Source organism: Tigriopus californicus, chromosome 2, assembly GCF_007210705.1.
Source record: "Tigriopus californicus strain San Diego chromosome 2, Tcal_SD_v2.1, whole genome shotgun sequence".
In the NCBI taxonomy this organism is placed as follows: domain Eukaryota; kingdom Metazoa; phylum Arthropoda; class Copepoda; order Harpacticoida; family Harpacticidae; genus Tigriopus; species Tigriopus californicus.
Genome location: NC_081441.1, coordinates 4,699,975 through 4,714,368, shown reverse-complemented (window position 1 = coordinate 4,714,368; position 14,394 = coordinate 4,699,975). Strand labels below are relative to the sequence as shown.

The 14,394-nt window shown below is 49.1% G+C and overlaps 6 protein-coding genes across 7 annotated transcripts; 3 read left to right on the top strand and 3 right to left on the bottom strand.

Moving 5' to 3' along the window:
• The first annotated feature begins 591 nt into the window (after positions 1-591).
• Positions 592-4,145, top strand: LOC131877073 (clathrin interactor 1-like). The gene is made up of 3 exons (XM_059222631.1): positions 592-941; positions 1,014-1,556; positions 2,002-4,145. The coding sequence occupies exons 2-3, from the start codon at positions 1,196-1,198 to the stop codon at positions 3,534-3,536; spliced, it is 1,896 nt and encodes a 631-aa protein (XP_059078614.1). The 5' UTR covers positions 592-941; positions 1,014-1,195; the 3' UTR covers positions 3,537-4,145.
• On the bottom strand, positions 4,073-5,059 carry LOC131877076 (uncharacterized). Its single transcript, XM_059222636.1, has one exon. It carries the CDS (start codon positions 5,050-5,052, stop codon positions 4,138-4,140), a length of 915 nt encoding a protein of 304 aa, XP_059078619.1. The 5' UTR covers positions 5,053-5,059; the 3' UTR covers positions 4,073-4,137.
• Positions 5,060-5,080: 21 nt separating this feature from the next.
• On the bottom strand, positions 5,081-6,218 carry LOC131877077 (OCIA domain-containing protein 1-like). Its single transcript, XM_059222637.1, has one exon. The coding sequence runs from the start codon at positions 6,027-6,029 to the stop codon at positions 5,226-5,228; it is 804 nt and encodes a 267-aa protein (XP_059078620.1). The 5' UTR covers positions 6,030-6,218; the 3' UTR covers positions 5,081-5,225.
• A 274-nt stretch (positions 6,219-6,492) lies between these two features.
• On the top strand, positions 6,493-10,371 carry LOC131877075 (N(6)-adenine-specific methyltransferase METTL4-like). The gene is made up of 2 exons (XM_059222635.1): positions 6,493-6,956; positions 9,173-10,371. Exons 1-2 carry the CDS (start codon positions 6,897-6,899, stop codon positions 10,295-10,297), a joined length of 1,185 nt encoding a protein of 394 aa, XP_059078618.1. The 5' UTR covers positions 6,493-6,896; the 3' UTR covers positions 10,298-10,371.
• On the top strand, positions 7,336-9,046 carry LOC131877078 (ubiquitin domain-containing protein 1-like). The gene has a single exon (XM_059222638.1). The coding sequence runs from the start codon at positions 7,990-7,992 to the stop codon at positions 8,626-8,628; it is 639 nt and encodes a 212-aa protein (XP_059078621.1). The 5' UTR covers positions 7,336-7,989; the 3' UTR covers positions 8,629-9,046.
• On the bottom strand, positions 10,259-14,257 carry LOC131877074 (solute carrier family 52, riboflavin transporter, member 3-A-like). 2 transcript variants are annotated; one of them, XM_059222632.1, is made up of 4 exons: positions 14,098-14,257; positions 11,397-12,114; positions 10,753-11,311; positions 10,259-10,675 (listed from the first exon to the last, which is right to left on the bottom strand). In XM_059222632.1, exons 2-4 carry the CDS (start codon positions 11,999-12,001, stop codon positions 10,472-10,474), a joined length of 1,368 nt encoding a protein of 455 aa, XP_059078615.1. In that variant the 5' UTR covers positions 12,002-12,114; positions 14,098-14,257; the 3' UTR covers positions 10,259-10,471. The 2 variants fall into 2 exon arrangements, with proteins under 2 accessions (XP_059078615.1, XP_059078616.1); XM_059222633.1 differs by lacking the exon at positions 14,098-14,257 and adding an exon at positions 12,780-13,187.
• Between the last annotated feature and the right edge of the window lie 137 nt (positions 14,258-14,394).

Genomic DNA, 14,394 nt, shown 5'->3' with positions numbered 1-14,394 from the left:
ATTGAGATCTATACAGGTCACTCAATCCCACATATGTTTAAGGAAAGGTAAAAGGCCAACAGTGGTGAGCATGGGTTTTCTTTTCTTAGAAAACATTACCAATGAGATCCCACCAAATGTTCCTCATTATGCATGGAAGGTGAGAACATGGGCTTACCAGTTGACATTTCCAATGGCATTTGACAAGGCTAGGTGCGAATGAAAACCCAACTTCATTGACGTCCAATGAAGGTGGGGGTCTTGACTTCATACTCTACTTTGTACGTTAACCGGGGACCTACCGGAGCCTTTGCTGGCCCTAGTTGTGGGCCACTCCATTTTTGCCACCTCGCGAGCACATGGCGAAAATCGTGTTTCATGTCTTGATTCTCCTCCTTCTTTTGATTGGAGGGCAGAATACATGGAGACACTGTTGAAAGGTAGCAATTTGTTCAGTTTCATCAGGCACGTCGAGGCCCAAGTAGGCACCGCGGAGGAGGCGCCGAGCAAGTCCTCCTGGCGATTGCCGATCACGACTCAAGACTCGAGTCGTCCGTCCGTCCGTCCGTCCGTCCGTCCGTCCTAGGCTGCGTGGCTTGTGGGTAAGTTGGAAGTTGCTTGTAACACTCGCTCAGGGTCTAGCTTAGTCACATCCTCCGTCAATCCGTGCTAGAAAGAACATTCACATTCATGGGCTGGTGGTGACTATTGTTGAGTGCATCCAGCGAATCCATCCCGTCTCCGGATTGAAGATCGGGAATCGCGTCCCATCCCCGATCGGTCGAGCGCCATATCCACATATCCGATGTCCACAGCCTTCGTGACAACGAAGACGCTTTGAGTTGACATTTCGAGTTGACTTGAGTGTTCGTTCGTTCGTTCGTTGTGTCTTGGTGTTCATGACTTGGTTTGAGTAAGCGAGTCCGTCAGTGAGCGAGAAACGAATTAGTTGATTGCCTTAGGTGTGTTGTTGAGTTGGAAAGAAGGGCATGCATGGGTAGTGGATCCTGATTGACCTTGCCTTATCTTTTAAGTTGAAGTGACTAATTGACGGACTGTAGAGCGACGGGTGGCTTGAGGACGATATTGAGTTTTCACGGACCGTCTTGAGCCTTTTGGTGTTTTGGTCTTTTGGTTCGAATTAGTGTAGCCACCGATATTCCTGAGTCGGGAGCCGATACCAGATTGAAAGTAAGAAAGAGCGAGCGAGGCCAAGATGATTTCCATGTGGAAAGTACGCGAGATGGTGGACAAAGCCACCAATCTGGTGATGAACTACACGGACACGGAAGCCAAGGTCCGGGACGCCACCAACGACGATCCGTGGGGCCCGTCGGGTCAGCAGATGCAGGAGGTGGCCGCTTTCACCTACACGTACGAGCAATTCCCCGAGGCCATGGGCATGCTGTGGAAACGCATGCTCGTGGACAATCACACCAATTGGCGACGCACCTACAAATCCCTGCTCCTCTTGGACTATCTGCTCAAGAACGGTAGTGAGCGTGTCGTGACATCGGCCCGGGAGCATCTGTACGACCTCAGATCCATGGAGAACTACACCTTCGTCGAAGAAAATGGTGAGTAGTGAGCTCAGCTAAGAAAAATCCATCTATCCATATTGACTGTTGAGGCTGCATGAAGATTATCCTCACTGCAGTGCTGACATGGCTAAAGTTGAATGCTTTGTAATAAAGGGGCTACTACGAACTACGAACTTTTCAACGGGTTCGGATTCATGCCAATATGATCTGTAACCAAGAGAATGGCGTTTTAAATGTTAGCCAGCGCTGAGCCGGCTGCTACCGATCATTTGTTGCTGGCTGGGCCTGGGAATAAGAAACGTGCCATCGGTATCAAAGGGCAACTTCATAGCTTCAAAGGGGTCCTATTACAAGTACGTATGTCGTTGTGTTGGCCGTTGTAAATTTAAAGAAAAGCCTGATCTCACCTTGTTTGTAGACGAATAAACACCAATGATGAATTGATTATGATTCATGAGACTCTTTTTTCCCACATTTTCAGGTAAAGACCAAGGCGTCAACATCAGGCATAAGGTAACGGACTTGCTGGATTTCATCCAAGATGACGATCGACTTCGGGATGAACGGAAGAAAGCCAAAAAGAACAAGGACAAATACATTGGCATGTCCAGCGATGCCATGGGTTTCCGAGGAACTCGGGGATTCGACTCGGGTTGGAACGACAAGTGGAACTCCGGAGGAGGAATGAGTGGAGGAATGGGCGGTGGCCCTACGTCTGTATCGCGGTCCGGCTTTCGAGATCACTCTCCGGAGTTCGAAGATGACGGCTATCGGGAAACCACGGCCACACCGCCTGCCATTGATGACTTCAAGGATGACGACGATGGCTTTAGTCTACCTTCGAACTCCTCCCGTGGCGGGCTGGGCTCGCCCACACCACCTCTTTCCAATACGATCACCCGCCCACCGGCCATAAAGTCCCCACCCCCGTTCACGAGCAAACCCCCTGCCAAAGTCTCCAAACCGAGGAAACCCATTGATTTAGGAGCGGCCGCCACTTATGCCCAAAGTGCGGGTGCGGTCAAAGCTAATGCGGTCAAACCTGGATCCCAAACCCCGGCTCCACCCCCGAAGAACACTCAATTATTGGACGACCTCTTTGGAGGTGAGACTGAAAGCAGCAATGGTGCCTCCAATGTCAATGGGGGTCCCCAGTCGCTGCCTGCCTCTCATGTGATGGACAATACTGACTTGTTCTCGGCGTCTGGTCCGAGCTCAGGCATCACAGACGTCAATGCTAATGGAGATTTTGGCGATTTCACCTCTGCATTTACCGACACCGGTCGCGACGATGAAGGCTTTGCCGACTTCTCCTCTGCCTTTAACTCGAACAATTCCAGTGACACGGTCCCCTCCTCAGCGGGCTCAGCGGATCTTTTTGCCTCCTTGCCCGCGTCCACGGCCAATGTTGATCTTATGGGTGGGCTTGGATCGGCACCGGCTGGTTCGACAGCCAGCTCAAATGCCATGGACCTTTTGGGTGGATTGGACCTCAGCGGAGGCTTGGCCTCCAAGGCTCCTCCACCACCTCTTCAAATGTCAAATAACATGATGGGATCGAGCTCCAATCCTCCGTCGGGTTTTCACGACCTCATTGGATCCTCGTCGGGCTCTTTGGGCTCGATGCCGCCCCCCCTCATTCAAGCCCAAATGGGCGGGGGGACCTCTGGCGTTCTCCAGCCTCAAGGATCCGCCATGACGATTTCAATGGGCAATGGCAATGGACCCCCCTCGTCGTCGTCGACATGTTCCACTATGTCTGGAAAGGCAAGCAGTTCCGCCACGAATTCTGCCATCCTTCCAAAGGGTTGGGGCAACGTGGGATCCTTGAACATCGACCTGGACAATTTGTCGTTGGCCGGGCGGACTCAGACCAAGAAATCCGTGCCCATGAATGCCATGAAATCGTCGTCTAGTAGCGAATCGCCCGTGTCTCCATTGGGACCTCAATCGGGATTCCTTGGTGGATCTCAGAATACCTACTTACCCAGCAACGGCTCGAACGACTTGCTCTAAATGTGATGAAAATGACTCGACTCTAATGATCTAAAATTTGTGATCATCGGCATCTTCTATGCAGGATTCGATGTTGACTGATCCATTCCCATGCCGTTTTTTTCATAATGGTACACATTAATTTTAGAGAGAAGTTCTTAGGTGGTCGTCGTCGTCGTCGTCCTCGTGGAACCTCCTCAGAGAAGACTATATATCTATATCTATATCTACACTGTATCCTTGAGAGGTATTTTTAAAGATTCCGATTTTCTATCTACACGCATATGTACACACACACACACAATCACACCTGGCCATACAAGAATAATCCACGTTGTCTTTGGTCCAATAATGTGTTGTGAACTTTCATGGTTCCAGACAGGAGACCGACTCAAGTTGTGAAATGAAGAGAAGAGATAACCGGATGATACTCAATCATTCAGAACGTAATGAAGATGTTCAAGGGTTGTTGGACAAGAAACAAGAAGATAAAGAAAGCCTAACAAAGCTTGGTGACGGGGATTGCTTTTTTGTCAAGACAAATAATGAATGATAACGACGTTTTCATACATCTATATTTTTGCAATAAACCCCCGCTGTGTGTCTTTAACATACACGGCTCTCATTTTTGATCGGCTTGAATTCGTTCTAGACTAGATTGACGAAACTCGTCATAGGATCGCGGCACAACATCTTGCAACGGGATGTCGTCTACTGTGGAATAAGGTGTCGAGTTGGGATTCATTGGGTCACGTACTACGATCGTCTCCCCACTTTCTGTGGTAACGGGCGTGTGGACAGTCTCGCCCGGAAAACGCCCATGGGCCGCAAAGTATTCTTGTCGCCGGAAGAACTTGGCGATATTAGTGTACGGGTAGTCCCTGAGGAACAAGTTCGAGCAATGTCCACTGGCAGCATAGCTCAGTTGACCCAGGGTATAGCCGACCACCAATCCTGCGAAGGTTTTGGGCAATCGAGCGAAACGAGGCGACGTGAAGAACGTACTCTCTTTCAGATATCCCTTGATTTGACCCACGAACCCCAGGGTACCGAACACCAACATGCTCGGCAAATTGAAGTACACAGTGGCCACGCGATTGCACTCCTTGAAGATCTTGACCTCATCTGGGCTCAAGGGTGGCATTTCCTTTCCATTTTGATCAAACCCTGGGATACGGATGGTATTATCATACTCATCGATGGGCTTGACGTCCTCAGCAGCGGGCTCGGGAAGTTCTCTGCTTTTGATGGTTAGGGCAATGGATCCGTTGGGAGTCCGCTCCAGAAACTTCTTCTTGCAACTGGAACTCGACAAATATGAGAGGGGGCCCAAACCGAGCATCAAAGCACTTGGCATGATCACTTTGGGCCAGATGCCAAAGCGAGTCGAGGGCTTAAGCCATCCTCGACGGGCTGAGTAGAGCGTACCACCGACGGTGAAGGCCACTAAGGGCACGGCTCGGTACCAGAAGCCTTCTTGAAGGCATTCTTGACAGATCTTAAGTTCTTCTTGACCGGATTTTCCGCCTGATTTCATGACCGAACGGTTATATCAATTCCCAATGCTAGAAGAAAAAGAACAACAACGAACCGAAGTTGGATTATCAATCACAATCTTAGCTTATTTTGCTGCTACAGAGAGCCTCGTTCGCGGTATATTTCATTTGATCATTATCCCTTGTGTTCATATTTCAACACTAAACATCTCGATTACGCCTCACTGTAGACATCATCCCCATATTGATTGATCCGTCTCCGGGGATCCTGTTTGGGTCTACTCGGCAAATATAAAGGCGGAATTTCCTGATTCGAAGGCCCTGATGGCGGATGGGTCTCCATATTCGGTCGGGTAGCGTGCTGAGCCACCCGTTGACCTTGGAAGTATTTTCTCATTTCAGCATCGCGATGACGTTGTCGCAAATCGTCATAACTGAGACCACGCTTCTCCATGGGCTTGCCCGTGGTCGCCTCGGACGACTCGAATCCAGAGTGAGTTTGACCTGGATTCGACTCATTCGTCTCAGACAATGAATTGTCCGACGAGAGGAATTGGCGATCATTCTCGTATCCCAGATTCTTGTCCTTCATCATGCGATCTCGGTGCAAAATCTCCATCTCATTAGGCGTGGTATCCGGAAAGCCCCTGGACTCCCGAATGCGTCGAGCCATATTAGTTTGAGGGGCTTTTTTCAGGAACTTTTCGCTACACACGCCCGAATAGGAGCCGTATCCCGCGAGCATGCCTATGGAGCCGGCCACAAAGGGCTTGAGCCACAGTCCCACGGGACCACCCGAAGAAATACGCCCATTTTTTATGCCCATAAAAATGGAACCGCCCATGATGAGGGCCAAAGGTAGACCCCGATTGTAGAAGGCCTCTTGTTGGCATTCCTTCATGATGACTTGCTCCTCGAGCGATAGGGGCGTGTTGGGACCTGAGGGGGCGGATTGGGGCGAGGCATTGTCGTAGAAGGACGAGGAGGCCGTCTCTGTGTTATGGGCGGGATAATTCATTGATGCAGTCGATCTGGGTGTTGGGGTCAAGCCAAGCGACGACCTGGCCTTTACAGAATCATGTAAGCGCTGACCTTATCCTACTCTTGGTCTGTCGCTCAATGATACACTAGCCAATTTGTTGTGGGTTTTGCGCAGGGTGACGATGGTGGAGAGGAACCATCGAATTCGGACACTTGATCCGATACGTTTTGGTGTCAAAAACCAGTAGTTTGTATACATTTTGGACCGTAGAAAATAACCAATAACTAATTACAATCGTAAAGGCAGAGTTTTCCGATGATGTAAGAGCAGCGGAAATGAAAGCTGTGGGCAGCTAACCCAACAAACGGTCGCGCTGAGTTCTGAATTGTTTTGATTTTATCAAGAGGCACTGATCTATATGGTAGGGCTGACATGACTCATTGGTTACGTCTCTAGTTACCCATTGGTCAGTACGATCGCCCAGGTTCAAAGGCTGATGACTGTGTGTCTGACCCTTTCCCACTTTAGTGTGAGAAATCACATTTTGAATAGTCCCACAAGTTTCGGCATTAAACGCATTAAAGGCAGACGTGTGGTTGACTGACCTATTATCTCACCGATCAACATACCATTATGCATTACGAAAAACCTATTCTTGCCAATTTCTCATATGCTCCCAGTTAGTAGTTACTAATGAACACCGCCACAAACGATACTTTACGTCACCAAAGAGGTTGGATGTGGCATCTAGCCGCAATGTGTCGATTTTATCTATGGACGTAGATTTTGCCTCCATCCAGATAACTACTAATCGGTGGAGAATAACGTTTATCGAGTTCACATCCCATCCATGAGAGTATCATGGCCAATCCTGGCGTCACGCTTTCGTAACTGGGACATAACATGACGGAGAGCCTTCCAAGCGCGGTCAGAAATGCCCGATGTCGCTGTCCAATCAATCAGGTCCATATTTATATATTGATCGTACCTCCATATCTACCTTCTGATCTTCCTACCTAACTTACAATACACACGTGCCACGGACCCGACATTGCAACTAGGATAGGAACAAACCAGGATCCTCGGTTAAAGCTAGCTGGCCCCAAGAGTAAGGAGTAAAAAGGCTACATAGTACAAACGGCAATAGAGGCACAGACCGACCGACGGACAGAGACAAGGACAGAGAGAAACAGATCGACTCCCTCACTGACTCACAGATGTCGGCAGCTGAGGCTGCCTGAATGAAGGGGCTGTTTTCAAGAAAGTGAGTTCGAAAAAGGCCAAGGCCGGCACGGCCGCACTCTTACCCCCGTGGTGGCCACTGCCTGGCTGGCTGGTTGGCAGCCAGGCAGATCAAGACGCAGAAGATTGAGCGGCTGAGTGAGCATGCGTCAAAAAGTGCATCGAGATTTCTAGCCCCGCCATCCATCCAGTCCGGTCCCCGCCCAATTAGTGGGCCCATCCATCCTCTGGCCCTCCCAGCTCATTTTCGCCCAATCGATTGAGACGACCCAATACTCCATCCCAGGCGTCTGGAGCTGGTTTCTCGGTTCTGCAACCGCCCTCAACCCGCCCTTATCTGATCTGGGTGGTCGATTGCCTGCCTGGTGAGTGGGTGGGTCAACTTGTCCTTCGTGACTCAAACCGAGGCCGGATTCGACGCTGATGAGGCCCATCAAGTATGATGGTGGGACCCCATGGCATGCCGTGTGGCAGCATTGCCGACCCGAATGCCGTCAACCCGTAATGAGTGTACCATTCGTGACCCGCTTAATTAAGGTTTCAATCTGACCAGCCTTGATTGAAACCCAACTATCCTCGGCCATCGACCCCGACCACCTTACTTAGGATAAAAGGCCTCGTGCCCGCGATTTACTCTTTGAAAGAGCCCCTCTTGGACGAGCGGTGTCATGAACCCACCGACTCTGACTTCTAATGCCCTCCCCTATTCGTTACTATTTGCGGTGCCGACCCGGTCTACCCGTTGCCAATCGTAATGGGCAATTGCTTGGGTTTGAACCGCGATCTGGAGGCTCTGGGTGGGCATGAAGCGCACCCCAGCGAACCTGTGGGCTCCCGACGGGGTTCCACCTTCAGTGATTCCACCTCCTCGGCCATTCACACGCACAAGAATCGCCCTCTGCGACACGAAAAGATCCGCTGGAAGTCGGATATCCCGCTCACCGACGGTCAACTCAAATCCAAGCGGGACGAGTTTTGGGACACGGCGCCGGCTTTCGACGGCAAACCCGAGATTTGGAACGCCCTCAAGGCCGCTGCTGAAGCCATCGAAGGTCCGAGCGAGGATTTCGACTTGGCGCAAGCCATCCTGGATGGCGCGGGGATCTCGTTGCCCCATGGGTCGTTGGTCGAGAGCTACGACGAATTGGGCACGCGCTACGTCATACCCGTGTATTGTCTGTCCTATCCGATAGACTCGAAAATCGGCGAATCCGCCCGTCAACGCTGGTTCTACGGCGGGCGGCCGCTCAGTGACAAAACGCGGGTCGGGGAAGCGCGGGTCCCACCCGGACACGTCATCCAGTGCATTGTGAGTGATTTGACCTTCGACGTCATCCCCAGTGGCAAAGGTTCGTCCAAGGATGGACGGAAAAAGTCCAAGAAGGCCGATTGACTCACCGGAGAATCTCTCTCTAGTTACCCATTTATTCCGCGAAAAATTCATACTGACCTCTTCATACGAACCTAACCTTTGTCGTCGCGTCTTGGGAGATGCTCCTAGGTTTTCGAACATTTCAGTCATATCCGAGTCATAACCTCACCGATGAATAGTCCAAGGCTGTCTGGGAAAATGCCTGGCCCCGCCCCTCCAAGAGGGCCTCATTGACTTTGAATCGATGCATTGCAGGCAGGAGGGCGGTGGGCTGGTCGTTTTGGTTGACTTGCCCCCTGTTTCTCTGTGAAACTCTTAATTGTCAGATTGCTGCCGTTGAGTTCGACTTTGCCATATTTATATAAATTGTTTGCGTTTCCGCGCCTCTGAAGGAGGACTCTCTCTCTAGCTGTATTGAATTAAATACTCAAATCTATAATCTATACTCGATTAGACCAGGCGAACTATGTGGAATGAACCATTGAATTGTCACGCACTCGCACATTGGAAATATAACTAACGACAAATGGAAAGAAAACGTTTTATTGGTTGCGTTCCTTTCCAGATCTCGTCCAAGCTCTCCAAACTCTACCATGTCCAAACCATGGCCATAGAATACAGGGTCCCTCAGGGCTGGTTCCTCTCGCATGAGAGATTCCTCAATCAAACCTACTCAGAGGTTGGCCTTTACTCAAGAGCCATATTCGACCTGAAAACTCCTTTTCGCATGGACTTGGAAGCTCGGAAATGGGCTCGAACCATGGAACAAAAGGACCCGGAACAACGAACCCAGCAGACCCCAAGGCGCCGACGGAAGCCCTCGACCTTGAATGCAGAGGAAAAGGAGAGAAACCTGCTTTTCTCGACGTTTCTAGACAGGTTGAAGGAGACTCATTCGACACTTTTTGACAAGGAACCGAGCTCCTCGGTGATTGAAGAGAATAATCGGGCAGTGCGCGACCTCGTGAAGGACCTGCCCAACTTTGAGGTCGAAAAGCCCCTCTCCATGACCAACGACCAAGATGCCTCGAAGATTGTTCGATTGGCTGACCGCAAGTACATATTGCCGCCGCGGTGTGAGCTCATCCTGGATGATATCTCCGCCATTGCCCATCTTCGGCGAGCAAATCGAAAATTCGATATCATTCTAGCAGATCCCCCTTGGGAGAACAGGCACATCAAACGAAAATCCGAGTATGCCATGATGTCGAATGAGGACTTGGCCCGTCTTCCCATTCAGGACTTACTCCATGATCACGGGTACCTGATCATTTGGTGTACTCTCTCTCAGCGACATCAAACAGAATTGGAGGGTTGGTTGGATCGATGGGATTGTGAGCTCTTGACCCGATGGTTTTGGCTGAAAGTGACCAAATGTGGCGAGCCCGTGATCGACTTGGAAAAGGCTCACAAACGGCCTTATGAGGTCATTCTCATCGCTCGGAAACGAACCAGTTCCAACCCGATTCCCAGTCACTTTCGCAAGGAACTAATCGTTTGCAGTGTCCCGAGTGGGCATCATTCGCATAAACCGCCCTTGAGCCAAATCCTGGATGAGATTCTGCCCACGAGCCCATCCCGAAAATGCCTAGAACTATTCGGACGTTATTTAGTTCCGCATTGGACCACACTGGGAAATGAGTGCATAAAGTTTCAAGACATAGATTATCTCTTTTATTCTCGTGTTTGATGGCGATTTGTGCCATTTTCTGGACGACTAAACACTATTAATAAGGATTGTGTACAGAATGTACAAACAACAAAGTATGGCTACTTTCTCTCTTTGGCCTGATAAGCAACTCCATGGATGTACATACAAATTCATGATTGGAAGCGATCCCACTGAGCCGGGTTTCTGAAGACCCTATGACTCGCATTTGATGTAGTACTGATGGAACACGTTCAACTCGTTGACCAAAACGTAGGAGAGGGCCGCACCAAATGCGGAACCAATTTGCGTCCACGCTCCACACCAAAACAAGGCCGTTCTTGAGTGTTCCCAGCACCAACCCGCAATCGAGACTTTCACGTATGAGAACAATCCACCATAGATGACCCAGGATAATACCTATAACAGAAGGTGATTTTAGGTCAGCCAAAAACGTTTCTTGATGTTTTTCGGAAGTGGCAAGTTAGCACAATTACCGTGAGTGCCCCGCCCACATCCGGACCCCAAAGTTGGTTAGGGCTTTCTAGCGAAGTGGCCAGAATGAATCCTGAGAAGAGCGTCCCCGCTGCCGTCAACCCCAATAACAGCTTTGAACTTCGGCATGGGCAGAAGAAGGCCATGAAGGCCATCACAGGATTGGCCATAGCATTGAGAGTGACGGACAGATGGTAGACCACGTTACCAAAGGGTAGACAGGAATAGGTCTGTATGGACGGGAAGGCCCCATTACTGATGAAACATAGGTATGCTTGGAGCGCGAGGAAGCCGTAGAATTTGTTCCGAGCTTTCCAATCGGAGTTTTCGCTATCCAAAGACGGAAATGACACGGGGGCCTCCGTGGATTGACTATCTTTCACCCCGGAGCCGGAGGGCGTGACCTGGTCGTACGAGCCTGCCTCCTCGGTGGGAGCAATATAATTCTGATCTGTCACGAGCTCGCTTCTGACCGATGGCACCACATTCATGAGAATAAAGGCCACGGCACTCACTATCACCATGACCATGAGAATGACGAAGAACACTTCCACAGAGAACCTGCAAGCAAACGTGATTGTAAATAAATACATGATTGTTGTAACACGGAATTATTCGCCCGCAATCGTCATCAAGCGTTAGTTACCTTGGATCCGGATACACGGCCACTTCCTTGTAATCCACGAAAGAATTGCCATCGGCATCCAGAACGGAGTCGGTGACATTAGCGCAGTACGGATTCCCGCCCACGCCTTGCATGAGGGCAATAACGGCGGGCAGAAACCCGCTCATGCCCTCGCCGATGAGGTAAGAGTTTAGGTAGATGGATCTAAATGTGGCCATGAACGGCAAGAAAAGCACTGAGCTCGTACAATCCACCATGGACAGAGCGAACACTAACACGAAGAGCGCGGTCGAATGTTCCTGACCCGCTAGGATCGTGGTCCTGTCCCAGAACAAGATCAAACACAACGAGGCAGCCACGCCCACCAAAAGTAGGCCCACAATGATGTACCGCTCGAGGTTCTTGTGTGGATATGCATAGCGATAAATGCCGTAGCAAATGGGTCCCAAATTGGCAATCTGAATGATGATGGACAGATACGAGGCCAGGGCCCAACTCTCGGGGAGTTGATCCACCAACAGCGGCAACTCCACCCAAAGGCCATTGATACTGATCCAAGAGCTGATCCCAAAGAGAATGGCCAAGCCATCCAGGATCAGGCTGCGATTCGTATTCAGCGAGATCATGCTGATGCTGGTGCTGATGCTGATGAAGACGATGGCTTTTCGGGCTGATGGAGCACTTGCTGCTAATGAAGGACGATAGAGCGAACTGCACGGGATAAATCAGTCAAGCAGGCCTGGAAAAGCGACACAAATGACATACAAGTTGGAACTGACCGTAGCACGCTCGAGATGCTTTGTTAAGTACCTGAACAAAGGCACTTAAATGATAATGAACAGTTCTTTTTTTGGCTCGACGAGCGTTTGTTGAGCTATCCACATGCTTAATTGCTCAATCGAGCCCTCATGTCATGTGACCTATTGCTATCACGATTGAATTCGAGGAGATATGTAACACGTGAGTGATGAAACGTTCACATTATCACATAAATTACATCGGCAACAGAAAAACGCAAGAAAAACACGATCATTCCTTGTCGTACGTTTATAAGATCATTCCTTGTCGTACGTTTATAAGATCATTCCTTGATCACTCCTTGTACGTTTATAAGATCATTCCTTGTCGTACGTTTATAAGATCACTCCTTGTCGTACGTTTATAAGATCATTCCTTGTGGTACGTTTATAAGATCACTCCTTGTACGTTTATAAGATCACTCCTTGTACGTTTATAAGATCACTCCTTGTACGTTTATAAGATCATTCCTTGTCGTACGTTCTATAGTATACCCCACCTGAATAGGAGCTGTGATCGCGACCAGATCCCAATCAGAACTGACTGATGGATGGATGGATGGAGGAAGAGAACCTAGCGAATTAATAAATGAAGGGAGTAAATTACCGTCTGATGCTCCTTCGCCCCGATCCAATGTTCAGGTTTGGGATATCTGAAGAGGGAGGCAGCAGGTCCGTCCGCTGACCGACCGAGGTTGCCCGGCAACGGACCTACTACGTAGGTGGGAGGATGGAGCAAGAGGAGGCCACGACAGAAATGCCATCCCCGTGATCTCTTTGTCACCGAACTCGACGAGTAGGGTAGCGTACCAACGAGTGGTGCGTGCATCCAGCCATCCAGCCCATGAATTTCGACTCCAACTCGAGCAACGTTCACGCGCGGAACAAGATCAACTTGGTCGAGAGTGGAGTCGAGCGCATATTCGAAAACAAACTCCCCTTCATTCAGGTCACGAAATATTGACATTAACCAAGGTAAAATTTGATAGGAGTGATGCCGTACTAATGTTTCGAAGGAGTTGTGGGCCTGTGGCCCTTGCTAACTCGACGCCTTCAAATCCATCCTTGGAGAGCAATGTGAGGAGAAGTTGGTTTTAGACTTGGAATCTCGTCTAGATCAGAAAAATCTCGTTCCTGGGTAGTTTCGCTTTTATAAGTGTTTGCGAGGTATAAAAGAAAATAAGCTTTGGGTCATCGCTCGACACGGTGGTTAAAAAGCATTGTAACGTTTCTAGAGAAATCCCCCAAAACAAACAGAAAAGTGACCGTGGTATGATACAATCGTGAAAAAAGTAGTTGTAATATGTAATTTTTTTTACTCAGCTTGAGACACGGAAACGTTCTCCCATCCAGAATTAGGTTAAGTTTTCATTGTATCACAAAATTACATTCTTTAAACAAACCTATTTTCAACTTTGACCAACACCATCTGTATGGGAATCAACCACTTAGTTTGCCAATTCCAATTACATGAAGGCAGGAAAAATTTCATCTGTGATTAAAACGGACTCGACTGAATTTTCTGAACGACTGATATTCCAATTCGTAACTCTAATCCCCATTAATCCTTCGACAATTCATTCATCATGAATTGTTCCCGAAAGAGCACTTGGCATTCTTCCATATCATATATTTCGTACTACACTTTTTAAGATCATGTCTATCTTCCTCCATCCTTGGCATTGAAGGTGAATATGGACTTAATACTACTTACACAACTATAACATTGGCAGATAAGAAATAGAAGGTGAGCTTCCTCGTACATTCACTCACAGTCATCCCCTTTTTCAAACTCGACTTTGTGACGTCCGAAATTGTGTGGAATCGTCATACCACAAACGTCAGCCAAATTAGTAATGTTCCAATTCAAACCCCCAAATCTTGAACGTTCAAGACTTGAACGTTTCTTTGATTCAACAACTCACCCCAGCAGCCATATTCTTCCGCTCAAGATATGGCCTGAACTTATTATTTGATCCTTCTTATGGAGGGTCACGGACTGAGGCAGTAAGAACTTATCGTCATCGGTGACTCGAGATGTGTGTCTAAAACGTGATGGAGACCACAGAGTCAGCTGACTCAATGGTAAAGGTCGGATCGCGGACAAGACTCAGGACTGAATGCGTGTCAGAACGAGAGAGAGGGATACGTGAGAGAGAGAGAGAGAGACGAGAAGACGACACGTGGGNGCTCAGTCTATTTTGAAATTTGATATCAATCAC

Bases quoted from the DNA above. Each gene is read 5' to 3' on its own strand.
- LOC131877073 (XM_059222631.1), top strand. From the start codon at position 1,196: ATGATTTCCATGTGGAAAGTACGCGAGATGGTGGACAAAGCCACCAAT. The intron at 1,557-2,001 runs GTGAGTAGTGAG...CCACATTTTCAG, and splicing joins CACCTTCGTCGAAGAAAATG to GTAAAGACCAAGGCGTCAAC.
- LOC131877076 (XM_059222636.1), bottom strand. From the start codon at position 5,052: ATGAAATCAGGCGGAAAATCCGGTCAAGAAGAACTTAAGATCTGTCAA.
- LOC131877077 (XM_059222637.1), bottom strand. From the start codon at position 6,029: ATGAATTATCCCGCCCATAACACAGAGACGGCCTCCTCGTCCTTCTAC.
- LOC131877075 (XM_059222635.1), top strand. From the start codon at position 6,897: ATGACGGAGAGCCTTCCAAGCGCGGTCAGAAATGCCCGATGTCGCTGT. The intron at 6,957-9,172 runs GTCCATATTTAT...GTTCCTTTCCAG, and splicing joins GTCGCTGTCCAATCAATCAG to ATCTCGTCCAAGCTCTCCAA.
- LOC131877078 (XM_059222638.1), top strand. From the start codon at position 7,990: ATGGGCAATTGCTTGGGTTTGAACCGCGATCTGGAGGCTCTGGGTGGG.
- LOC131877074 (XM_059222632.1), bottom strand. From the start codon at position 12,001: ATGATCTCGCTGAATACGAATCGCAGCCTGATCCTGGATGGCTTGGCC. The intron at 11,312-11,396 runs GTAACTAACGCT...GTTTGCTTGCAG, and splicing joins GCCGTGTATCCGGATCCAAG to GTTCTCTGTGGAAGTGTTCT. The intron at 10,676-10,752 runs GTAATTGTGCTA...CTTCTGTTATAG, and splicing joins ATGTGGGCGGGGCACTCACG to GTATTATCCTGGGTCATCTA.